Source organism: Psittacula echo (assembly GCF_963264785.1).
Source record: "Psittacula echo genome assembly, chromosome: 7".
Taxonomy (NCBI): Eukaryota; Metazoa; Chordata; class Aves; order Psittaciformes; family Psittacidae; genus Psittacula; species Psittacula echo.
The window spans coordinates 44238890-44265672 of NC_137740.1; the positions used below are offsets into that span (position 1 = coordinate 44238890).

The following is a 26783-nucleotide window of genomic DNA, read 5'->3' on the forward strand; positions in this document are numbered from 1 at the left end:
ACAAACAGGATAAAATAACTACTAAAACAGACTGCACTTGCACTTGGTCAACAGGAAAGGGAAGAATTAACCATGCAGCTGCCCCAAAGTTGTCACAGGAAAAGTAACAGAACGAACAAATCCAAAGCCCTTTCAAAGAGACTCATGGGTATTTTCCCATGTTCCCCCCAAAAAAGCATTTCAACACTTGGAGTAACTCTTGGCTGAAACGGTGCTGACAGCTATTCTTTATGGCACCTTTTGTCTGTCCAAGCTACAGAATTAAGATTGTTTCCCTGAAGGTTAAAGTGGCTTCACAGAGAATTGTACCAGCCTTCTGGAGGTGACAGGAGGGTACAGATGTGGAATGAATGTAAGAACAATGTACTATGTCATATAAAGGAAATGAATTCAAGAGAATGGTGTGAATGGTGCTACCTACAGGTGTCACCAGCTGTATTTTCTCGTGGGTGCAGATACTTGCACTGCAAGAGACATAGTAACATCCCTCTATGTTCTTGGTCCTCCTCTTCTCCAGGCAAGAGATGCCTAAGATTTCCATTCCCTTATAACCACTAAGTATTTATTCACATTTTCGCACATGCAGAGGGCTAACTGGTAAGAATTGTACACTAGCTCTGCTCAGGTTCAGTTATATAAATGAAGTCAGAGAAATATCAAACAATGGTTTTATAAGAAACACTAATCTTTTTAAAATTAAATACTAGATTTGTGTTACTTGCTGTAATAATGCAATGCCTGATTATAAAAAGTTGTATGCTTAATTGCATTTGTTTTCACTTTCTGTCCATATATTCCTTAATGTGTCTGTAAAACTCCCTAGGGCTATCATAATACAATGTTTCAAATGTACTCCCTAAGCCACAATGATCAGAGGTGACCCTTACCCATAACATTACAAGTGACAGGTCTCATCTACAGAAAGCAAGTAATTTCTGCCATCTGTAGATTTCAAAATTGACATGTTTGCTTGGCTTTTAGCATAAGTCCCAGAACTGGCAGGATTTTCAGTGCTTCTGTAGTGCTATGAGCCATAGCTGCTAAGATCTTAATTCTTAATTTAAATACTATTGTAGAGAAAACACTGCACATAAAATATTTTTTTGCATTTCATTACTGCGTAAATAGATTGAAAGAATTTAAATCTTTTGGTATTAAAAATCTTATGATAAAAAGATAAAAATTACTATCATAGCCTAAAAGAAGCAATTTATACTTTTTAAAGTAAATGACATGAGCATACTTACTTGTCTTAATCATAGATGTGGATGTTCAGATCAGAAAAATGTTACATATGTATCATTAGAAGCTGTGAAAGCAATAATGTTTTAAATACAGTATTATGAACATTTTATTAGTAAAAACCAATGCTGATATTAAAAGCATATAAACCCACACATCACTTTATAGCTACACTGCACAATTACAGGCAATTACATGCTCTAACTGGAGATCTCGTCCTAGTTCCATTTTGCTTTATGTATTCTCATTTGTTTATGGCTGAAGAAATAACTGCCTCAAGTATTATGTTTGCTAATAGGCTCTTAAATTAATGTAAAGTTGCCATACAGATGCTACTTCATAGCCTCGAAATCACACACAGGTTCCAGTTACTATCTCTTATTTTGTACTGGAATAGAAAAGCAAACTAATTACTACAACACAAGGTGTTTATTGACTAAATTAGCCTTTGCCATGATACAACTGAAGATAAACAGCTACAGCTTTATTCCCACTGATAAATAATCTTTGTGAACAATGACTTCACCAGGTTAATACTAAACCTCATTTTGTCTCTTTGTGCTCATTAGAATTGGAGGGGTATTGTTAAGGGTAACAGGGATGGTATCAAATAAAATTTGGACTTGAGATATACTGGAAAGCTTCTCCTTTCATACACTCTCAGTGCCAGCAGCCTTTCTTCAGTGTTGTCTAGGGTACTTTAAATGTTCTTATAAGAACAGATTTCAAGCCATTATGAATGTTACATTTCAGCCTTCTACAATTAAAATTACCAAGTAGTTCTAACAGCAGTACTAAGTAAAACAGGGCAGGAAAGACAGCACTGTTAGTACAATCACTGCAGAACGGCCAGGGCACTCAGTAACCTTTCACAGATGACATTTAATGCAGTAGAGTTCACAATTTAGATTTTTAGATTACATTAACACTTGAATGCATTTTATCTGCCTTAAAAAGAGGCAGGCAAGTGAGACACCACAAAGCTGGCAAAGGAGAAAGAGACAGCTAGAAGAAAAAAATAACAGTTTCAATTACACATTTTTCTTTTGCCAAGATAACTAAGTATGCCACAACCACAAGGTTATTCTCCTCCCACAACTTCATCCCTCATTTTTCATCATGAACATCTAATGACTTGGTCAATACTTTTCACTTGGGCTCTGATCTTGAACACTTGCATATATATTTAAATTTACTCACACTGAGGAGCATCATTGGCTGCAATAGGACAATTCAGCAAATGCGTACATCTTTTAGGATCACTGGCATTGTTTTGTTAAAGTGAAGCAGGATGTTAAAGTAACTTTCTGAAAACTTAACAAGGAACTTTACAGAGACAGGAAGAACAAGTCAACCAAACATTCAACATATTCCTTAAAAGTTGAAAAGAATGTTTAAAAGACACACTCCATATGCTAACAGAAATACAGACATAATCTTTGCTCTGCTCTCTCTCTTCATAGTGCAAACAGCAGTTGTCCATGTTCTGAAATAGAGAATTTTTGAAAATGAAAATGAATGATTTCAAACTAATACATTCTTCTCTGTCATACACTGTGCCAAACTCTGCATTATCAGACTTCTGATGTGCTTCTCTGAATGATTCATGGAACACTTAACATTACGTATCTCATTGATATACAGTGTCAATAAATCCCAACAGGATTTTAAGTTCTAAAACTAAATAACCTAATGTTCTGTGCATATGATGTCCTGAAATCACAGATCTCAGTATTGCAATACATTTGGAAAAACCCAGACTTGCAACACCTGGTATCATATGGGATGCATGATTCTGACATGACATTAAATTCTGTTTCTGTCCATACGTAACCTTTTTCCATATGGGAACATGTATACACTGAAAATTAATTATGCACTGGAAAATGTACAGCTATTTCACAGCACTGCTTTATAGCTCTGGAGGACTGTAAAATGGCATTTCTTTGGATCTGAGGTGTACCAATTTGGGACATAAGTTTGATGTCACTAGCACTAACTGGTCTCTACCTAGCAATAATGGGGGGGGGAAGTGTGTTCTTTTGGAGCAGCTTCCACTTTAGGCAATGGAAATGATGGCTACACAGACTACAGTAAACAGCATACAGAATCAGTTTTAAAAGTTGTTGCAAGCAACTACCACCTATTTTCTTACCACAGAAAATCAGCAGGATGCATCTTATGAGTAATATACTTCAGCAGTAGCAAGTATTTGCAGAAATGTTTCCAATTAACTCAATTTGAGTGACATGAAATTGAAAAATAAAACACATCAACATTTTCATAAGAATCAATAAATATTTAAAGATAGTGTCAATTTGCACACCTAACCTTTCCACCACTACAGCACTTAACACATTTTGCAACTACTGAGTTAAAATTTATACTGCACTGAAATATATGTCTTGTAAAAAAACTGCGTTTGTCTGTTTATAGCTTAATTTATCATGAGAATACAGAAAAAATATCAGGAAACCTAATAAAAGTTTTAAATTGATTGTCAAAAATAATGTGTATTTACTTATAAACACATTTTCTTTGTATATGGTATTCCCACTTAAAAGAATACACTTAATAATAAATAAATTCTTTATTCAATTAAATTGGTGCAACTTTATCTTCAGTCTGTTAGAATCAACTTTAAATAGTTTGATGCTGTCAGTCTTATTTCTTAGTGATATGTAGAGCCTTCTGTTACATTTTATGACAATTTGAACATATTACAATCAAATCATCCAAAAACTAACAGAAATTAAGAAAACAACAGACAGTCTGGCTAACCAATAAGATTCCACATTTGACACAGTATATGAGCTCCATTGTCTAACTGTGAAAATTACTCAAAAATTAAAAATCTTTTCTGAAAACTGTGGAAGAAAGAGGAAACGTTAGTAGAAATAACAAGAAAATAGAAAGAAAACCAACAAATCATTGTATCCAAAATGGTAGTCAGTAATTTTCAAAAGGTGTTGCCTCTTCACTTTATGATTGCTTTTTGTATTTCTGAATTTCTATTATTCTACGTTTCTTGGAGAAATATTGTTCTTCATCTTGGTTATTCTCCAATAAAACAAAAAATACAATCTTCTTTGTTAGAGCAAAAGAAAATAATATAGTCTATACAGCTGGTGGTCCTACAAAGTGTGCCAATGTCATATTACACCAATTGGTTCTTCTTAAACAGATGCACTGAGTTTCTGAAACACTGTGAGAACATGTAAAGTTCTGACATGGGTGCTACTCTTTTTTGTTAACAATGTGGTATTTACAACAACAAACAGACTCCTGACTTAGCTTCTCCTCCATTTGCGTAACCCCCGGAATCTACTCTGTTAGGATCATTCAGTTCTTCAAACAGTCCTGTTTCAATAATTTCTTCCTGCCAGGCTACAGGGACAGCCCCTGTTGCAAACTTTTTGAAGAACTGCTTATCTTTGTCATCAAACTCAACTCCTCGTATTTCAGAAAAGTCAGCAATGTCTGTAACATCTTTGGCATAGACAACTGATGGATCTGGCACAAATGGAGGGTCAATAAGGTTTGCCTCTAGCCTGTGAAAATTTATTGTTTTGAAGAAACTATGTTTTCTTGGGTCATCATCTTCATTTCTGCAATAAAGCAAAAGTTTGTTAATGAGTATGATGTTTTGCTTTGGACAGATAAGAGGTATGTCTGTGTTGTATACATGAGAGTATCGTAAAGTAAGGAGATAAAGATACATATCTCATGCAAAGCAATTCCTTTCTCCATAATGAAAGAACACTGCATTACATAATATAAGCAAAGCTGAGAAGAAAGTATCCTGAGTCCATTATTCATTACTCTACCTTTCAGGGTAAATCAGTCCGGGCAAGGTGCCATGCAAGGGCTGCAGTGCTGCTTCTGCCAGTGCACTGAGATACTCATAACCAAAGATACACGTTAACCAGAACTGAAGATACAGCAGCATGGGGAGCCAAACCATTGGATTTACTGCCCAACAATTAAAGTTCATATTAAAGCTCTATATTAACTAAGATCAGAATATCTATTAACCCAACATACCCAGTCTTGAGTTCAATACATCTAGGGACTGACTCTGGGGAACAACAGTCTGAACAGGGAACTGGTGACAAATGATATTTCTGGTTTTATCTTAATTCAAAGCAGCTAGGTATTTACATCATAAAACTCGGTTCTGTTGCTCTAATAAGCACTCCCAGTTTTAGTGAGTCTTCTCATTCAAATTAACTATTATAAATTAACAAACATTTTAAGCATGATTCACAAATTACGATAACAGCAAAAGTATGTGTGCCACTGTCACAAACACAATCATTAATACTATTAAAACTCAATAAATCCAGAAACTACTAAAATAATTGTAAAAACATATTTTAAGTATATCTTCTGAAAAACAACTGCAGAGCTCAGGGAGAACTTTTGCTGTAAAAGAAACAGTGAACTGTTTCATTGTAGACCCAGGAAGAACCTTATAGGATATTCTGGTTATAAGAATAGTCTCAGCCTCAAATGTGTGCTTGTTAAAGCATGACCAATGATCACAGTTTTTGAATGGTGCCTCTAGCATCACGGCATACAAAGTTTGAGTTTTGAATTCTAGTGATAGGAGAAGAGAGGGCCACTGTTTTCTACACTTATGTACTTTTTTTTTTTTTTAATGTATTTATGCATGCAGTGGACTTGAAAATGGAAGCAAAGGAAAACAAAATTGCCTGGTTTTTGGCCCCAGAAAATGGTAGTTGCTAACATGTTGCTTTTTTCTTTTCCCAATTCCTTACAAAATCATATATTTAGCAAAGTGTAAGCCCTCATGTATTTCTAGACAATGCTTGAGATGAACAAAATGTAATGCAAACGTCTGGCAAGTCCTTTTATCTTTGCAAATGTGTAGAAGCACCATAAAGAATTAGTACATTTGTGTGACTATAGAAAATCTCAATTTTTTAAGACATTATACTATGTATGCAGAACAGCTCCTCTAGCTTGCTACTCTTGCCAGTTCCTCATCTGCTGTCCTGCTGTGCCTCTACCCTGCCTTGGTGCCACCCAGGCACAGCTGAGATGAAACAATCAGCTGTACTTTTCAGCTCCCTTGGTACAGTACTATCAGTTTATGCTTTTGCTGCCTGCTTCTTCTTCACCAGCCACCAACCACTGTACACCACAGTGACGAGGATGCTAAATCACATCCTGAACTACAACAGATGCTGCCATGTGGGCACCCTGGCCTATGAAAAGCTGTTTTCAATCCAAAAGAGCCATATGCACATGATTATGAATGTATAGATTAAGCCAACAGGAATCATGACTTCTGCATATAGTCTTGCAAAATCATCTCCTAACTTAACTAGCTAGTGATAACCAAGTACTTGAGCAGCCCTTGAGCCTGGTGTGATTTATTTACATTCACTGTTAGCTTGAAATGCATTAGAGTTGCTATTCAAATTAACGAGTGTCCTGGGACACTAGAGAGCTAGTAGTGCTGACACTCCTACTGGGCAGATGCACCCACAAAAATTTCACTTTATTTTGCTTTTCCTTTCTGTTACATAAATCAAAGAAGTTGGTGAAGGCTCCAGAATGGATTGTAGCAGTATTTATCCTTCTGATGCATTTTCTGACACCACCAAAACCATAAAACATTTAAAACCATAAAGCTACAGGAACGCCATCTACTGGAACCAACTGAGGCATCTTCCAACTAGCTGGAGGTGAACTCCAGCTCTTCCAATGTGAACTGCACATTTATGTAACTTAAATAGGAAAAGCAAATTAACTTATCTGAACTCTGTCATTTTTTTATTCCTCCATTAAAGATACAAAATAATTTTTAAAAAATCACTTTACAGAATTGGGATTTTGGGATTTGAGATGCCAAAAAGCTTGAGTGGAGAAAAAGTCATATCATTCCTGAGTTAGCCAGTGACACTGTCTTCAATAAAAATGAAGAATTTTAAAAGGTCAGGTGTACAAAGTAAAGCGGTCCTTGAGCAGCTTTAACTTATGCAACAGGCACTTATGTAGCTAACTCAAGGTCTTCTTGTCCTTAGTAGAATTACAGTGCTAATCTTTACATAAGGATGAGCTGTCCTGAATAGTATCACCCTCTTTAAAAGGTACATGCAGGCTTTTATTCTGTATCGTGCCCAAGCATGGTATAGATCATATTGCTTTCCTTCTCTATATACAGCACATAAAGAGTATCTTAAATAGCAGAAAATTAAAAATAATCTGCACAACTACTTTTCTGTGTATATTTCTCCCACTGCTGAGAAATAATGTAACATTAAGCAGACAGAATGACTGTAAATGATTCCCTTGGCAAAGAGAATGTGGTTACAGTAAGTGAATAGTCTGTTGCTGGTTTTGCTTCAGACTTGCTGAATGAACTAAGTCACTAAGAATCTCTAAATTTCATTTTCTTCCACTCACTTCACAAAATGCTGCAAGACTAAATGTCTGCAAAGCATGCTGACTGGTTTAGTATTAAATTCCTTTTCAGATAATACTTAAATGTATTGAAAATAATACAGGTCTTGTATCAAACATACTCCATGTGCTGTTGAAAGTTTTTTGTTTTCCTGCAGCTTTGCAGAGTTGTTAGGAAAACTCATCAGGCACAAAGAGCAGTTGTCTTCATTTAGCACTTGAATAATAAGAATATGTATATTAGTTACATGTTACCTTTCATTAATTATTTCAGGCAAATATATGACTAACATTTTGCAAAACTGTTCCACATTCTTATGAAATATAGATTTAGAAGACTGACTGTGTATTTTCATTATGTCCCTGTTCCACCTTTAGATTGGAAAAGCACCTCATACATATATTTGTATTTATAAGCAATCCAAATAATGGTGTATTCTCAAGACAGGTACTATCAGTTTCCTATATGTTTTGTTTTGTTTTTTTTTTTTTACATTTTTACTATATTTCTTTTATTTTGTCTATATTGCAAATGCAGATCCTACATCTGTCTTGTCAGAAAAGCAGTAAATGATTTTTTTATACACACACACAGACATCCCAGGGATCAGAGACGTTACAAGCTAACCATTACAATGCTTAACCTTCCAATTTTTTTTCTTACTGAACAGTTACTTGAAATCGCTAAATCATGGATATATCTCTCATCAACCCAAAGCTACCCCTGAAGTCCCCAGAAATGTTCTGCTTCGTAAGAAATTGTGCCCAATATTATTTTCCTCTCTTTTCTCCCTGGGATGAGTCAGGATGATCAGCAACTCTACTACATTTTTTTTAAAGCACTTGAGTCAAGCAGAGGGGTTAAGGTCTCCTCAGTAAGAAGCGAATGACGCAGCCTTGCAAGTTAGATATCTGCAGGGAAGAGAATTCACATTGCAGATTTGGATTTTTGCCCACATCATTCCAGTAAGTGATACAGCTTAAGATTCTGCATTCAGTCTGCATTAGCATAGATGCAGGTATCTACTTGAATATTCATTACCGTTAGTAAATGCAGGTACAATAGACTGCTCCCTTCTCCTAAAACTATATAGAGTCTAACCCCACAGAATACCAAGAAGGGAGCTCCTATGACTAGTCTGAGGATAGAGAAAGAATCACAACAAAATTATTTATTTCCATATTACCTTCACAACTTTCCACCTCTCTCTTCCTAGAAGAGAAAGGGAAAATTCAGTACTTTACAGAAAGTAAAGATCTAACCTCATTTTGAGTAATATGTAAAATAATACTACTGTTTGCAGCTTTAATCTGGCTTCTACAGAGTTGGAGAAGTAACGCATACCTGCTTCCTAAACGACTCTCCTTTTTCTTAGCCAAAAACAGCCGGCAAATATCTTTCGTTTCCTCTGTAAAGTTGGCATGTTCAAATTTCACTTCATCTTCCAGAGTTCTTCTTTTAACCTCATCCTTATCGACCTTTTCTTTGAAATCCTTGAATGGTGTTCGCCCAGCGACCATCTCATAAATACTACACCCCATTGCAAACCAATCCACAGGATAGCTGTAATCTTCTTCCTTCAGGATTTCCGGAGCCATATAACCATTTGTCCCAGCCTATTGCAAACATACAGACCAGTTTACTGTATAATGTCAGTAATGAAATGCATGCAATTAAACAGACTAGTCTATAATTCTTCCAAAACATTAGTAATGCAATTGATATATTTTGTATCTAGAAACTCTGAGATGTAACTGTTTTAGCATATGGACTATATCTGTCTTTAAACATCTTAGCATATGGGGAAACTGTTTAAAATCTGCTCTTCAGAGGTGAAATGTCTGTGCAGTTTCTACCTTAAAGTTTTTTTTATTAAATTACGGTTTAAATTGCTTTATTCTTCCAGGTTATTTTTTCCCATTGAAGACAGTGTTGCCAGCTTTTTTCTGTAAACACAATTAGCAATCAATTTGAAAAGATGAAAAAAAGGACAAAAATCAGACAATCAATGATTCTCACCCTATGCAGCAGTTAGAACTGGCCCATGAGAAAATTCTCATCAAGACAGTAGCTGAGCTGCATGAGGAACTTCTCACCCTCACTCCCTGTTGATTTCTGGAAGGAAATACTACCATCAACGGCCAAGAAAAACCTCGTAAAACCATTGTAAGAAAGTAAACTTATGAAAATTATAATTAGTAAATTACATGCATTCAGGTGAAAGAACAAGTTCATATTTCCTAACTGAAAAAAGCTCTCTGAATAAAGACTATTACTTGTATACAGCACTAACAGACCCTTCCTCAAGAGAAGTGGCTGCTCTTTGAGGTGTGGTATTTCAATTGGAATAGCATTCCCACAGCTCACCCAACACTTCCCTCCACATCTGATGCTGTATCTTATTTTATGTATTTCCCAGATGCAGTTAACAGTGATAACTATTTCAGAAGTTGCTTGACCGTCTTTTACCTTTTTGAAATACTGGGACTGATGTTCAAATAATATTACAATTTACAATAAAAAAATATGTTTGTGCAAATCCCACCAAAGTTTATTCAAAATGGTCATTTTTACTGCTACCAGAACACAAGTAGTGACAGAGATTCATTCCAAAGCAAGACAGTTACAAAAAGATAACTAAAACTAGAGCTTATTTGGGCAAATTATGTTTTTAAAAAGCACAGCTCAACAGATTAATTTTACTTTATGTGATCTGCGTAACTCCTCTAACTTTTGCAACTTCAGGCTCAGTATTTCGGAGTCATACCACTACACATTATGGCATATACTCTACTGTAAACAATGTATGAGAGGGAATATCATAGCATCAATTACAGCATAAACATAATGGACAGAAAATTAAATCCAGTTTGTTTTCCTTCTTTGTGTTTTTGTGTTTGGTTGGGTTTGGAGATGGTTTTTTCCATCCTTTCATGGATATAGAGAAAAACTGTCCATTTGGTTGAGGTGAGAACAACATAAATATCAGCCAGACTGAAAGCAAGATAAAAGTTTTAAAGTGAACCATTCCCTTTCTCGCTAAAGCCACAAAAGTAAGGAAGAGCCGTATGGGCACTGCAGCAGCTGACATAATTCCACAGGTAATTTGCGCTGTTTGCATTGAATTTCTCTAGGCAAAAGTTAACACTGAGAGAAATCCTGATACTATTACATTTTTATGTACAATTATTGCTCCATTCAGAAAGTGGGTCAATTACTCAAATATGGACCACAGAACCCCAATCCATATGAAACCTGGAAGGGAGAGGAGAGGTTGAAAGCAGAAGGGAAAGTCTGGTACAAAAGGAGGCACACAGAGCTCATTGCAGGTTAGTGAACACAGACACTAAACAGGCTGCTCAAATATTTTTTGTCTTTTTTCTTTCCCCTTCTGGGAAGCAATAAACATTTTTACTGAGATGAAGCTGGGGCACTAATGCCTTGAAGAACTGATGAGTCATATCATCATCAAAATGTACCCTTGACAGCACAGTATAGTCTTTCTGATAAGACATTACTTAGCTGCAACAGCATCATTATACGGGAACTGGATAAATCTGACCTGGAAAAGTCAGAATTCTCTGGTCGTAATTGTGTCTCAAAGCAGCTCCTTTCAGACTGCCTCTCTTTCCTTCCACTTTTTCAGAAGAAATAGTTGCTAGGTAACTTCAGTCCCTCCCATGTGCATTGTCCACATAATCTTCAATAAGTCACCCCATATGGAAGAACACTGTGCTTTGACATAGTACTCAACACAAGAGAAAACAAAACCATAATCACAGACCAAGATGACTTCATGGCTACAGTTTAATAGAAAGTAGAGATGGACTAACAACAGATTCCCTTTAGACTGAAGTAGAAGAGTGTGGATGGGGTTACTATAAACAAGAATTAAGAGTCAAAATTCTAAATCAGTAGCAGTGAAATCTGACTTGTTATTGAGCTGATGCAGCTCAATCTGAGAAAAGTCTAGAAACTTACCTCGTTCCTCTGATACGTCAAACCTTTCCAATTCAAAATTTTATGAGAGATGTTTTTCTCATGGAACTTCATCCAAACTTACACCTAATCTTAGAAAAAATCTCTACTAATCCTGAAGCTTTCCTATAATCATGATGAAGGAACAAGGCTGAGAAGCAGGAATCTAAACCTGATCTCATAACCCCCAAGACTCAAAACCCACTGACATATTACCATTTTATAGCAGAAACAAACACATTTTGCAAGTAGTCAACACTGATGTTTAGGGGGAAAGAAACACATAAACAAGCAGGGAGGAAGAAATACACAGATCTTTGCAAACTTTATCAAAATCGAAATTTGAAGAAAGGAAAAAAAGAGCTTAAATTTTAGTCTTTTCCACTTACTTTGACATATGTGGAGCTTTGCCAAATTTATTTGGGAAAAAATATGAAAAACCCATAAGCATTTGCCGTATTCAGGAACACAAAGGAATTATGCAACCCCTGGAACTGGAAGAACATACATCTTTCAAACGAAGATTTAATTCTGTTTCTTGGGAAGCAGATAGTATTAGAGGGAAGCTAAAACCTAACATCCCTGCACTAATTATTACAGAGAACAAGATGTCAAAAATCAGATCATCTTTCAAAGAAAAAAGATCCTGTGGCAACATGAAAGGCAGCCTCGCTGACTCAAAGGTTTATATAAACAGGTAAAACAAACTTAGAGGAGTTTTTAAACTGTCCAACTCTCACTAGCAGTAGTGAGATTCGAGCACCAAAAAATAGTTTATTAAGTGGAAAATGTATCCACTCATTCCTAAAGCAAAAATGAATGAAAGTAATAAGTTACTCTCAGCAGCCAAAGGATTAGGTTGATATACTGTAAATTATACTCCAGTGTAAAAGGGGAAAATAAATAAAAAACAGAAAGGAAATGAATTAAAAGATATCACAAAAAAGATAAACACATTATTTCTGAAAAGGGCTCTATTTTCCATGGGCTGGTATTGAAGATTTAATTCCCTTAAGAGTTATCTGACCATGCCTTGGAATGGATACCCCTAATTATGGGTTACAGGTGTGTTTATCACACAAAAAAAATCACTAGGTTTGTATGATTTTGTACTTGTTTTCACTCAATACAATTTATAAGTAAATTCAGAAGTGTATTAACTGAAAAACCCTTTCTTAATGAATCTTATTTTACATGGGTAAATTTCACTCTTTTAATGGCAACAGGGAAAATAAAAAACCCCCACACTCAGAAATTGAATTCCTTTCTTGTCAGCTTTACACTAGGATGTGCATTAGGTTTTGGCTGACGCTAAGAACAAGCACACTATCTGCTTTTTTCCTCTAGGATTCCTGCTGAGACCAGGAACCATTTGACATATGTGTTGATGACTCAAGTGATCTCATAGAGACACATACACACATGAAATTACCTCTTCATTTACTTGGAAGCGTCTAATGGGACACCACAAAAGAATATCACAAAGGAGCCAAAGAATATTGTATTATCCAAACATTTTTTACAGAAGGCAGAAATCACATGCCCCACAGAGGCACACAGCTCTGTAGCTAGAGTAATACTAGCTATTTCTTGTTTGCTCTCCATCTCATACTGCCCTTTGTGATAATGAGCAGGATGTCTTAACTTGCATGTGCTGTTTGAAATACAAAAATAGTAATTAAATTTCAGTCGATTAAATTTTCATTTATTTGCTTTTGAAAACAGTTAAAAGATCTACTTCTCCCTTTATTTCTCTATCTTAAGAAGAACCCAAAATACAATTTTTCAGTAATCCTCTAAAATGTAATGACCAAATATTATCCTCATATACATTAGTGAAGAAGTTCCGTTAAGTGCTTTGAGTGGGTTTGAGTGGGTTTGATAGGGCATAGTAGAAATGACTCATCTGAAAGTACACAAATGTTTCTTTTGTGAGATGAGATCCTGCATAAATTTTTAAAAGGTCACATAATTATAATCTTTCAATAATACAAGATGTGATCCTGAGAAGCACTAAGTGCACTCAGTACCCTGTACTTGACACACCACAGCTCTGGGCAGACTGAGGCCCATAGCGTAAGTATGCTCAGACATCCTATTCAGATTGCTGTCCTGAGAAGGGAAAGTCCCTTAAACACCAACATTATCTCAGCTTCTAGCAGAGGCAGGGGAGAAAGAAACAGAACCCTCTGGAGCTTTCATCAGCACAGAAACAGGCAAACGAGGAGAAATGGCATTTAGATCTCTCTCTACCTTTTCCCACAGATCTCTGCAAAACAAACTCAATAGATACTAAAAACCAAACAGTAAAGCAAATCAGAATGTCTATCTTTTGTTTGCCATGGCACAAGAACTGTTGAACAGGGAAAAAAAAACAAGCTCAGTTTAGCTCTATCAGCTGTTTCCTGGGGCTTGGTCCTTCCTTCCTCCAAGGGGTGCCACTGCCTGCTTTGTTCTGTCGTCCAGCTGTTCCTCCCCTCCTTCAGCAATGGCCTTAACAGACCCTGCAGGAATGCAGGAACAGACCACAGAGAACTCTTCTCTGCACACAAGCTAATAGGCCCTAGATGTAGAGAAGAACTGATTTTCCTCTGTCACTCACTTTAGAATCTTCATTTTTCTCCCAAGAGCCACTGTGAGGAGGAACGGAGCGTAATTTAAATGAATCACACATAACTGCAGTTCCTCCACACGTTCTCACCACGTGTTCATACGGCAACAAGCAGCCAGTTGATCAAATGAATAGGCAACTATCTTTTAAAAGAAAATAAAATCAAATCCAACTAGGAGAAAAGGCAGTCTTGTAAAGTCTCACAGAACAAAGATTTTGGCATCTTGTTAACGCTTAGCAAAGGGAAGGACCTTATGATGGGACAGCCCATCATAAACTGATGGGCTACTGAATCAGAGGAACACAAGAAGGCCTGTTCAAAGTACTAGAAAAGATAATGAGAAAGACTGTAAGTCAGGAGCTATTGAATCCCACATGCTTACACAAAATTCAAGAAAAAAGTTTTTTTCACATGGGGACATAATTCTAAGAGGGAAACCTGTCTGCCTTAAAAACCCTGCACAGATAAAAGCACAAAAGGGACAAAACAGATTTCTACTATATTAGGAAAAACAAAAACAAAATTAAGGAAACAAGATTGCCTCTGGGTTCAAACTGGAGTAGTAATAAAATCTACCACCTGTTTTTACTCTTTTAAGCTTGGACATAAGTAGTCACTGAAATCAAAAAAGATGCACAAATGAAAGAGAAAGCCATTTCTGTGACAGTAAGGGCAGGCTGCCTCTGTGCTCACAATTGGGAAGATAAAAGACACAGTTACAGCATGGTTTTCAGTTTACAGCATGGTTTTCAGTTTAGATTCACACTGTATGAAAATCAAAGGGATAAACGGCTTGAGGAAGGACAAATCAGTAACTGGGTACCAATTTTAACTCTGGACTCTAGAGTACCTCCCTTCTTTCTTCCTCAGATCCCCACCAGAGATAGAACCTGCTAACACCCCTACCTTGGTGAAGTATCATCAGAAGAAATATGCATTCAGAGTCAGTGAAGCAAACAGACCTTGTAGAGACAGAGCATATAGGACAAGCAAAACACTTGGTACAGACATATAACCACACAATTAGAATTCAAGAATTATCAGGTTCTCTAGTCTTCCTGTAACACGATTTTCCTTTTAATTTAATTTTAAATTTCTCCTGACCATCTCCCATCTATAATGTGGGAATAATTATATTTCATTTCAGAGATGTTTATGGGTTTATTATTTAATGACCATAGAATATTCCATAAACAGTAATGATAAGGGAGAAAATTATCCATCTACTTAGCTCTGTATATATTTTATGAAGCTCTTTATATTGAATGCAAATGTAGTATCATAGCACCGCATGTAGGTGGCTTTCTCCAAAACAGGACAAAGAGAAATTCTGGATTCAGTGCCAGTGTGACCAACGAACAGGACTGCAAGGTGCCCCCATAAGGGTATTGGCCCTCCAGTACAGCCCCTGTGGGCCAAGCAGTGCAAATGACAGTGAGGCCTGGCTGGTTACTGTCTGTCATTGAAATCCATGGGATTTCATCCACCTTACCTTTTAGGATTATGACTAACATTGGAGGTAGAATTCTTCAGAATTGTAAATCCGGGAAGAAGGACAATGGCTGCATCAGACTAAAGGCCCATATGGCCAGTACCCATCTTCCTGGATTTATAGCATCAATGTATATGCAAGGTTTTTATAGTCTGTGAATTGGCAAAAAAATGGATTCCAAGAGAAGACAATAAGAACTTTGCATGCACATTGATACTTCTCTCCAGACTCAGACTGTTTGCAGTTCAAGGGCTTCCAGAGACAGAAATGGTTTTGCTCAATAAAGTTGTCTTCCATCAACTGTCCACTCTCCCCCTGAATCCACATAAATTCTTAGGCCCTACAAGACCTTTTGCGTAAGAGTCCTGCAGCTTAACTACTGCTTGTGTTAAGAACCACCTCTACATATTTTGAACCTGCTGTCTTTCACTAGAAGGTTATAAACTTGAACAATGCACAAAACCAAGCCCACAGTTTTCCCTTGCTTGTGTAATTTCAGGGTTCTATTTTGTCTTCATAAAAAAGTCATTACTCATTACAGTAAATGGAATATCACATGTGGTCCAAGAAGAACAGATGTACTGCATTCCTCACCATCCCATAGCTTACAGTTCCTGCAATACTGCTTCTGGTCAAAGCTGTCAAATCAACAGTTATCAGCTAAATATTGCATTTCTTACCCAACAAAGTAAAAACCTCTTTGACAATGTTGAACCAACAAGTGGCCCACTAGATAATTTACCAAAGAGATCATTCCAGAATGCCTATTATTTTTTATAATAAATAATGAGCCTAAAAAGACAAAGGGACTAAACAGTTGTATTTACACAGCGTTCAAAGTTCAAAGAGTTTAATTAAGGTTTCTAGCAGCTCTAAGAACTTGATAAGGAATCTTACCTCTTGCTTTTTTATAGAACATGATATAGCATTTATTAACTGTCAGATTAAACTGAATGAAGAACAAGGTTAAAAGTCACACAGACAGACCTGATGAGATGTTTTAAAGGGCTCCAATGTCTTTTCTTAGACAGAAAAACATGTCTCATGGGTGGCATGCCATGTACAAGAAAAGCATTTCATGAGACACATTGCGTTCTCAGAATTTTAGATGACTACCTTTCTGCCACCTCCAAAAGTGCAGGAGGCAGAATGGTCCCACAAGATAATTTTTGCTCCCCTCATGATCATGGCATTCATAGTGGATAAGGCTGCATTCTGTAAGTTATATGTTTCAGAGATTAAAAAACCCTGAAATACCTATCATGATGACATACTTTATAATAACTGTGATTATCAACACTTTTAAGAACAAGGTTCTGCTGGTAAAACATAGTCAGTGTTACACGTCATACTTAAAGATACATAAGCAGAATGGTGGTTTTGAAACTGTCAAAAAGCAGTCACTAATCCTCAGCAAATAAAGGGCTGTAATTTTTCAAAATGCAAAGGAAGAATAAACTTTTATAGACTCTTATCCAATAAGAATGGCATGTGACAGTGGCTAAAGGTCAACTGTAGAATAGCTTGCTGAATTATTTTTTATTTTACAAGTCTAAACCCTCCTCCCACTTCTCAACTGCCTTGAAATTACACTGCAAGTTTCAGGAACATCTAAATAGACTTCCTTTTGTTTTCCTAAGAAATAGAATCTTATAATAAACAAACATACAGGAGGGCAAAAGGACATTCTGAGTAAGATTTTAACCAAAACATGTTTTTCCTATAAAAATATTATTATGTCCTTGAAATATATAAAACATAGCACAGGAAAACTGTGAAGAAGCTTGAAACCTCTGAAGATATGAATGCACTTTTATAAATACTACAAAAATATTTGTTTTATTTTTCACTGTTATTATGTCAATATTTAAGCTCTTTGGCTCACATGCATCTGCACAAAAGTACTTCACAATTTACATGCAACAGTTGCTTTGCAGAAAAGCCATACCCAGAAAGGGCAAAAAGTTCTTCCTGAAATAAACAGCAAATACACACTGACTTCTGGAAAAATGTAATTAAGTCCTCTATGTTTTGATATGGGGAGGATATAAGGGTAGTAAACAGAAGAACATGCTCCTCTCACAACCATTCTCAGGAAACTGAGTAGTGTTACTCTTCTGGATAAGGGCAGGAGTGCTTGACTCATACAAAAAGTGGATTTTGAGTTGTATGTGAAAAAGTGACAGAGACTTCAAGAAAAAGGATGTCAGGTTACACTGTTCAAGTGGACAAACTTGGGATGCACACTCCTCATTTCTGTCACATGCACAAAGAACTAGTTCCAGAATCAACCAAGTGAGTATGTAACTATACAAAACATTTTGCTTGCACAAAAACCACCTTTGCAGGCTCTCAGTTTCTCCTTGTTGTCCATTTCAATTGTATAAGCCGAAGAGAATTTAAATATTTAAAAAGGCACAATTTTAAAATACTATCTACTTAGGCGTGGATCCTACAGGCATTTGTATGAAAAGTCATGATATTTGCTCAAGTCCTGAATAATTATCACTAGCAAAGAGTTTATTTCTGTTTCCAGAGATGTCAGTAAGAACTCTGCCTAACTGTGCATATATACATTTCTAAGTAGATTGCACAGGTACGTGTACATACCATGAGAAAATCCCATCTCATCCATGTTTGTTTCATGAAGAAAAAATACATTGTAAGTAGCTTTCAATTGCCTCCTACTGTTACTGCTCAGACTTGGAAGGTTTTCTGTGATTTCTCCATTCTAAAGCCAGCTAGCACTTCACAAAGACAAATCAGCACACCACTCCATAATTATTACTGTACCAATTACTTACAACTGCCTATATATGTTCAAAATAACATTTACACAGAAAAGCGGATGTTTCCACTTACTGCTTTGGCAATTGAGAAGAAAACTAAGGCTGGATATCTAACTCTTTCTAGACCTTTGCAAGAAGCATTGTTTTTGTAAGTATGGTATTTTTATTTATAATTACAGACAATTAACATAAAGAACACATATTTCAAAAGAAGTGTATGTAATGATAAACTTAAATGATACCAAGACTACTTGTTCAGTTACATAAGTATTAAATCATCAGTTGCACAGTGCTTTTTCTGCAGTATAAACAAACATTATAAGAAGACCACAATGAAGTCACCGCTCTAAAATTCATTAAAACCTTTCACCCACAAAGAAAATAATCTTGGGCAGGTAAACAGTTCATAAACATTAACGTTTCATAGCAATCTTTACTGAAAACTTGGAAAATGTCTAAAACAGGAACTCGTTAACTAGCTTATCACTTGTGTCATGTGATAACCTAATCCCTAACAAGATTTACAAAAGGGATTTATGGATCCTCCAGCTGATCTACGGATGATGTGCATTTATTCATACATGAGAGGCTAGGATTTTCTTTGATGCTTTGAAAGCAGAAGACATTTATCTTCAGTGACTCATTAGAGGTACAAAACCTGCAGAATTCATCAAAATACTCTATTTTTTGCAATCTAATTAAATAAATACACATAAATCCATATAGCATATATTATTCAACCTTGTATAAGGAATGATCAAAGTCATCACATGATGTTTCTACTTATAATATGCAACAAAAAATAAAGACATAGAAAAAAAGGTGGAAAAACGCTGTTTTGTTTCACTGTCTCCAGTGCATTAAGAGATATTTTCATACCAGCATAGTTAAACACATGCAGATGAATACATTTTTAAGCAGGTGTTTAAAAAAATGGCTCCTCCTGATATATAAAAAGTAGGGAAGAATTTTCTATGTTATTTTGCTTGCTCACAAGGAAAATCCGCTTAACACCTGAAGAACTTGAGAGATCATGAAAAGATGAGTACTCAGGAAGAAAAACCTAAATCGTTGAGAGGTATTTTTAGACAGTTGTTGAAAAATCTTTAATTATTTTACTTCATCTTTAATATTCATTTAGTTCACACCTGAAGAAAAAAATTTGGAGGAAAGTGCTCTGTTTTCAAAAAGGCATTCTGCTTCTTCATTTCAGAGCATGCGACTAAAACAGGATGTCCATACTCAGCATGAATACAACTGCATAACACGAATAGCTTTATTGAATGCAAGGGTAGCTTGCATTGTAGAAATCTGTTCAATGAAAGTAAAATGTTACAATACAACTGAGAAAAGCATATTACTTTTCCCCTCCTCTGAAACAGTACTTCATCAAAACAAGAAATTCAACAGTTGCTGCTACTGGTTTCTAAGATGAAAAACATGAATTAAAACGAAAACCCAAACAACTGAAGCTGACAAGCTTTCATTAGACAGCAGAAAAAAATGCCAAATTTTTAAATACATCACCTTACAGAAAGTTCACAGTAGATGCAATTTTAAAAATCCTTTCCACTTTACATTTAACAAATAAACTATCTTAATTCTTCATAATATGTGTAAGACTGGCTAAGCAAAATTTATCTTAACAGGTCAAGTAAATGACCATTAACTGTACAAGACAGTTAAACCATGGTTTCATCTGGTACTAGGGATATTAGTTAATTACTTTCAGGCAATAGAATGACTTCTGAATACAAGTAAAGCAAAGTTAGGCATTATTCTTGCACAGCAAAAGAACAGCATTCTAAGTATGATATTGAAGACCTAGGTCACAAAAGAGCATTACAAGGCTTTAAATTCAGAATTCCTGGAGATATGGTTTAGTGTATTACAACATCCATAAAACCAGAAGGATTCTTTGTATATGGTTAAATAAGTTGAAACGAAAAGAGTCTATATTACAATCAGTAATATTTTCCCTATAGTTACTGACTGAAAATTTTAAGTTCAGAGACCATCATTCAAAATCCAGAAACAAGCACTTAACTCAGATATACAGTACAGTACAAATTTGGCCTGGAAGAATATATTTTCTGCTTCAGCTTATAAAATTGCCCTTATGTGTCCACAAAATGGTGCAACTGATTAAATTTAATTCAATGGATCTGTCTTTCAGCCATATATATTTTTGGGTGAAAAACCAAAGCGTATACAAGTATCTTCTCTCAAGACTGTATTAAAGTGATAGCAATTTGGTAGTCATACTCAAAAAGCATGCTATGATATAAACTTTCTGCCAATTTTTAGTCACAATATAACTGTGATTAGTAAATAAAAATTAATTGTACCAATTTTATTACATGGATAGACGGTGAAGCTCAATGCAGTGAATTTTGTCAAGCCGTTTTTAGGTCTTCCTGTGTACGATATTACTATAAAATAATTGTAATATCTAACACTATATCACTATATAAATGTTTGTAGTAATAGGTTTCAAATTACTCAAATAAGGTCAAGTTTATATAAATGCAAAATAATACTGGGAATTATTATTCATTTACATCCCTCACAGTTATAATATGAGAAAAAAAAAAAAGTACTTTTCTTCCATTTCAATTTCTTGCACAACGAGAACTGCCTTTAGCAGAAATCCCTTTTAACACACTACAACCATGTAGTGTATTATCCTTGCAATTTTTTCTCTAATAAAAGGACTCATATAAGAGTGAACAGCGCTCCTAGAACCAGTGAACAACAAGAGAAGAAAAATCATTATACAACTTCCATGACTCAGAAAATAAGGAGGAACAACAACCTTGTCCACTACTGCTTTGAGACTCTACCCTACTACCAATAGAAGTGGGTAGACATTTCTAAATACACTCTTTCATTTGATTTTTTTTTTGTTTCTTTTGGCAAACCCTACATAGTTACAAGTAGAAAAAACTGCCCTTGGACAAAACAATTTTTATTTTTTTTTATATCATAACAATTGCATGCATCTGCAACTTGCAAAGCACAGTAAGGTTTACAGCTTTGGGTTCACAGATCAAAATGCCATCTTCACAAACAAAACATTCCCATTTCACACAAGGTCTATTTAAAAGCCTACCTTGGCTTTCACAGAAACTATATTTTCACACCTAAAACAATGCAGTCTCATTAAAAAATGAGTTCCTATCTAAACTACATCAGTTTCCAGAATTCCTTTCACGGAGAACTAAAACCACTCATAATACTAACTTTTTACATTGCCAGGGAAAAAAATATCCATCAAACTACAAATCACTGTATTAAGAAACAGCATCAAAAGATGTGTGTACTTCAATGATCCAAAAGGCTACTAGCAGGTCATCTCTCTTCTACTGAATTTCTAAAGAGGAACTTGAAAGACTTGGAGAGTTTAACATAAGGCAGTTAGACCAGTTTATAACATTGCTTTCGTTTCTTCATATTCTCATGTACATATTTCTGACACATTCCCTCATTATATACATCTTTAAGCTCCAGACTCCTTGGGATAAAAATGCTTTTTTCATAGTTAAACTACCTGAACACACCTTTCTTGTGTAAACCTCATGATGTTATTACAAATCTGGGTTACTTTGGGATGACTCCAGGCTGCACATCTGATTCAAACAGCAGAAACCAGCTAATCATTCATCTCTTTCTTCCTACACACAGAGTCATGTATATGTGCAAACTGTGATCAAGTCTATCAACTTTTTTAGGAATGAATTACTGAGGGAAAGATGGCAGTGTTTTATTGTGCAGCACCATGAACACCTGCAATAAAATCAGCAGCATCACTTCAGAGTAATCTACAAGAAACTGTATTATTCTAAAAGCAAAAATGGAATACAGGAGGAGTCATATTCTTGACTGCTGCTCATTAAACAACCAAGTAATTGGTTAAATCCCTGACTACGCACTATTGCTCCAGGCACCTCTGTTAGCCTCTAAAATGTTTAGTTCAAGAGTTTATCTAAGAGAAACAAAAGGTAAACGTGACTCTACCATTTCTGAGTAAGAGAAGTTATTTTACTACACAGCATCTAGGGAGTTAATTAACCAAATCTTCTTACCACCTGTCTCAGACTGAAATGACCACCTAAGGTCCTTAGCAAAGAACAAATCCTGAGGAATTAAGTCTTGGAACTGGATGCATTAGAAATAGAACAGCTTCCTTTCCCACCACCCATGTTCAATGAATTTATACTCACCCTTTGAGTGATGCTTTTTCCCTCTTTGACTTGCACTGCCAATCCAAGATCAGACAGTCTGCAATTACCGTTATCATCCAGAAGGACATTTTCTGGTTTCATGTCCCGGTACACAATCTTGATAGAATGGAGATGCAGAATCCCGCAAGTGATCTGAGCTGAGTAATAGATGACCCTCTTCATTTCCAAACCCCTTTCTCCTACATTGTATATGTGATATTTCAAATCCCCTCCATTCATGAGGCTCATAACAAGACACAGATGGCCTTTGCTCTCATAGGCATAAGCTAGTGTGACTATGAAAGGGCTGTTCACCTTCTCCAGGATCTCTTTCTCCAGTAATGCCATCTTCTCTCCACCTTTCTTTTTCAACCTTTTCTTATCCAGTTTCTTGCAGGCATACATCTTGCCAGTATTTTTCACCTGGATGGCACAAACCTAGACAAGCAAGATGCAGGCAGAAAGGTAATGAAGGAATTTTACACATACAGACTGGAGCATCAAGACAGGAACTGGGGAATCACAGATACCTATTAGTAGCTGCTGAAGCTAACTTCTATGGCAGAGTATATCAGCAGAGAAAATCCGCGTAAAACCAAGCATACAATCTGCTTTGTTCAGGAACAGTGTATGGTGCAACTTATGCAAAGTTCTTGAGGATACCATTAGTAGACTTGTATTAGCAAATGAAAGGAACAATTCTCTGTCCATAAGAATATGCAGCATATACAGCTTGCACCTGTATAGCTACAATCTTCCATCTGGAAAAAAGTAGCTTCATTCATACTGTGTTTGGGAACAGATCCTAATCTGTGCTATTCCCTAAACCGCACCTAGAATTATCTGGGAGTGTGTGCTAGCATAGGCTAAGAACGTGCCAACGAGCATACTAACGATTAACTATATGAGCAGTCATGCAAGCTTTTGTAAAGAAACTTGCTTTTTTACTAGCATAGATACAGAACATAGAAATTCTAGGGTAGCTCTTCACTAACAGGCATCTGGACCCTGTATCACAGATACACTCAGACTAATTTTTGTGAAATCAACAATCTGAAGGAGCAAGTTTTGCAAAACCTTAGACAACTACTTAACCCATTGCAAGTTCCTCTTTGCAAACCCAACTGCTGGTCTTGAAATGAGAAGAATGACCCACATCCATAAAATTATAGCTCTTACCTCTCCAAAGCCACCTTTGCCCAGCACTCGGAACTCATAGAAGTATTTTTCAGTTACTGGTTGCTTCTCGAAAACTTTCCATTGGAGGAATTTGTCATAGAAGGGGCTGGTCTGGAAGTCCTGGAACGGCTTGCCTTTAAGGAAGAGCTTGGTTTCCTCCTTGGCCAGCTGCACAACATTCTCATAGTCATTTGCAGTAGCTGCCTGGCATTTGCTGGCCAAGTCAGAGCTCATGAAAGCCAGATAGTTTTTGGAGCCTGTCTTGAGAAAATTGGTGATTATATTCTCCATGGTACTGCTCTTGACATTGTCCTCTGCCAACTCCCAGTTTGACACCTCATCCAGAAAGTCCTTAGCTACCAAATATTCTGGCACTGTCTCTAAGAAGTCTCTGAAGAATCTCTTGCCAATGGGCTGCTGCTCACAGATGTTGTCATAATCAGCAACAATGGACTGTCTAACCTCTCTGCACTGATCAACCTTGGGCAGCGAGAGGCTCCTACGTCTCTTTTGCATTTCCTTTGTGTCTCCATCTCCACTCTTCCTTGCCTGCAGATAGGCTGTGTTGGCAATCAGGTTGTCAAGCCCCCCCATGTCACACATCCTGACAAGCTCGTGGGGTGGCAGAGCCTGGCTGAAACAAAATGAGAAACTAGCCCAAGTGCTGTGCTATAGCTGCCCTGCACTTCCTCCTTGCTGGTGGTGTGTGCAGGCTTCTGAACAACACCAGAGACTAACTGCTTTTGCATTAAATACCTCTGAAGGATTTTCACTAAGTACTTTTAGGTGCATGCACCATTTGTGGAAAGTGACTGGTAAGAGGTTTCTCTGTAAGGAGCTTTGAGTTTGCTATGTATAGCTGAGGGATGACATCCTAGGCAAGCCTTCTCATTGGCAGCACCAAATGCATGCAGTTCTGCTGGTGTTTTTTCGAATGGGCCCTGATAACCTTTACATGTACCAAAATATGCTCTATATGCACTGTCCCTGGCTGCTGAGAACATGCAGATTCCTGTCTGCAATATGTGCACGCTCCAAACTTAGTGGCATGCTGGCTGCAGTTAACAGGACAGTCTTGCATCAACTTTGCTCAATACACAGAACACCAATGTACTAAGAATTATTTAAGTTTGGATCTGATTTCATAAAAAGTTTTTATCACATATCTGCCATGTCTGAAACAGAAGTTGACACAGATGAAGACAGAATCATAGAATGGTTTGGGTTGGAAGGGACCTTAAAGATCACCTAGTTCCACCCCTCCGCCATAGGCAAGGACATCATGAGGCACTGAGCATGAGAACTGAACTTCACATTATCACACAGTTCAGTGCTTTGAGCATCCATGCTTCCACTACTCAAATTACACTCAACATCAATGACTGAGCTCCACAGACACCTCGTGCAAACCTTGATGCCTCATGTGGCTCTGTCTGAGCGGATTACATGCAGAGGCTAAGACCTGCTGCTGTTCTAAAAATAATGATCCCCATGTACAAAACATAGTTCTGACTTCATATCCTACCCACAGAAAAATGAACACTTCAAATGACCAGCCAAATCTTGCCAAAACACTGCTAGATGTTACTATGGCCTCAGTTTATTTTCCCTGCTGAGCTTTATGACAGTAAGTGGCAGATAGCAACAGTATATGGTTGAGGTGATATCAACAAAAGAACAAAGCTGATTATAATCAAGTGAAGGCAAATTCCACCTGACTACCAGGAAGCCTGTGTCCCATTTTTTTTCCCCAAAAGAAAAATTATGTGTTGCACTTACTAGGCTAAGGCCCCTTTTGCCATGTGTCATGCAATTTGGCTGCTAAAACTTTCTTTGGATATATAAGGAAGGTATTATGGCATCAGGAAAAGCAGATCCATGATTCTTCCAGTAGCAATGAGGTCAAGCTGCACTCCTGAGGTCAAGGTCAAGTTCCCTTTTCTCTTTTTTCACTCTTAGAGCAAGCTGAAGAGCTGAATCACAAATGCTAACATCAGGAGTAACAACAGACACCTCTAAGACTCCCAACAGTAAGTGCTAAGCCCTACTTTGCTGGTTTTTGTCACTCTACTACTATGTAGTATTTTGTTTTTCCATGCTTAATCCTGTCTGCATTGAATAGATTTCACATAAAACTCACACTTATTCTATACAAAATTACATTAACAGTGTGTTTTTCTAGCTGTCATTGAGAGAGCCATTCATCATAAACTGCTACGTGTACACGAGAACACAGTGTACTCTAAAGCAGAGTACTTAAAAGTCTTGCTGGTACAGCAGTCGCTAATTCTACCAGGTGAATGCAAGCACCAGGCAGGGGATTACATAAATGACTAAATAATGCAGCTAGCACCAGCAGAGAAAGCAAAACCGGAAAAAGTCAGAGGAAGAACTGTGGAATTATTCTGGTGGTTTCCCTGAAAAAAGTGCCTACAGCAACATATTCCTGTAACATCCTGGGTACAGAGGAGCAAGAAAGGAGGCAATAAAAATTCAGCAAGGCCTATTTTGCATTTAACAAGACTGCCATCAGAGCTAGAACAGCAGTACAAATGGCTGGTAGCTGGGGACCTGAGGGTGAACTCAAGCTTACACCAGCTACTGATATATTCACATCTAAGCAAATCAAGAAAACACCTGCTGTTTATGGTATCTGTGTAAGAAAGACACATTCAGGGCTCCAAAAATCATTCTGCTTTGTTAATGAGAATCTTTCTCAATTTGTATGGAGCATAAACTTTCTCTAAAAGAACCTAACTTCGTAAGTTCATAAAAAGCAAAGTGAAACGATATTATCTTTGGATTCATATTCATTACTCCAGTCACTTCTGAAAG

The 26783-nt window shown here is 36.6% G+C and overlaps 1 protein-coding gene across 2 annotated transcripts; it reads right to left on the reverse strand.

Annotated features, from left to right (window-relative positions):
- Nucleotides 1-3817: 3817 nt before the first annotated feature.
- GRK7 (G protein-coupled receptor kinase 7) lies at nucleotides 3818-26775 on the reverse strand. 2 transcript variants are annotated; one of them, XM_080623547.1, is made up of 5 exons: nucleotides 23949-26775; nucleotides 22770-23207; nucleotides 9020-9291; nucleotides 8862-8887; nucleotides 4721-4850 (listed from the first exon to the last, which is right to left on the reverse strand). In XM_080623547.1, the coding sequence occupies exons 1-5, from the start codon at nucleotides 24549-24551 to the stop codon at nucleotides 4804-4806; spliced, it is 1386 nt and encodes a 461-aa protein (XP_080479673.1). In that variant the 5' UTR covers nucleotides 24552-26775; the 3' UTR covers nucleotides 4721-4803. The 2 variants fall into 2 exon arrangements, with proteins under 2 accessions (XP_080479672.1, XP_080479673.1); XM_080623546.1 differs by lacking the exon at nucleotides 8862-8887 and having other exon boundaries at nucleotides 3818-4850.
- Between the last annotated feature and the right edge of the window lie 8 nt (nucleotides 26776-26783).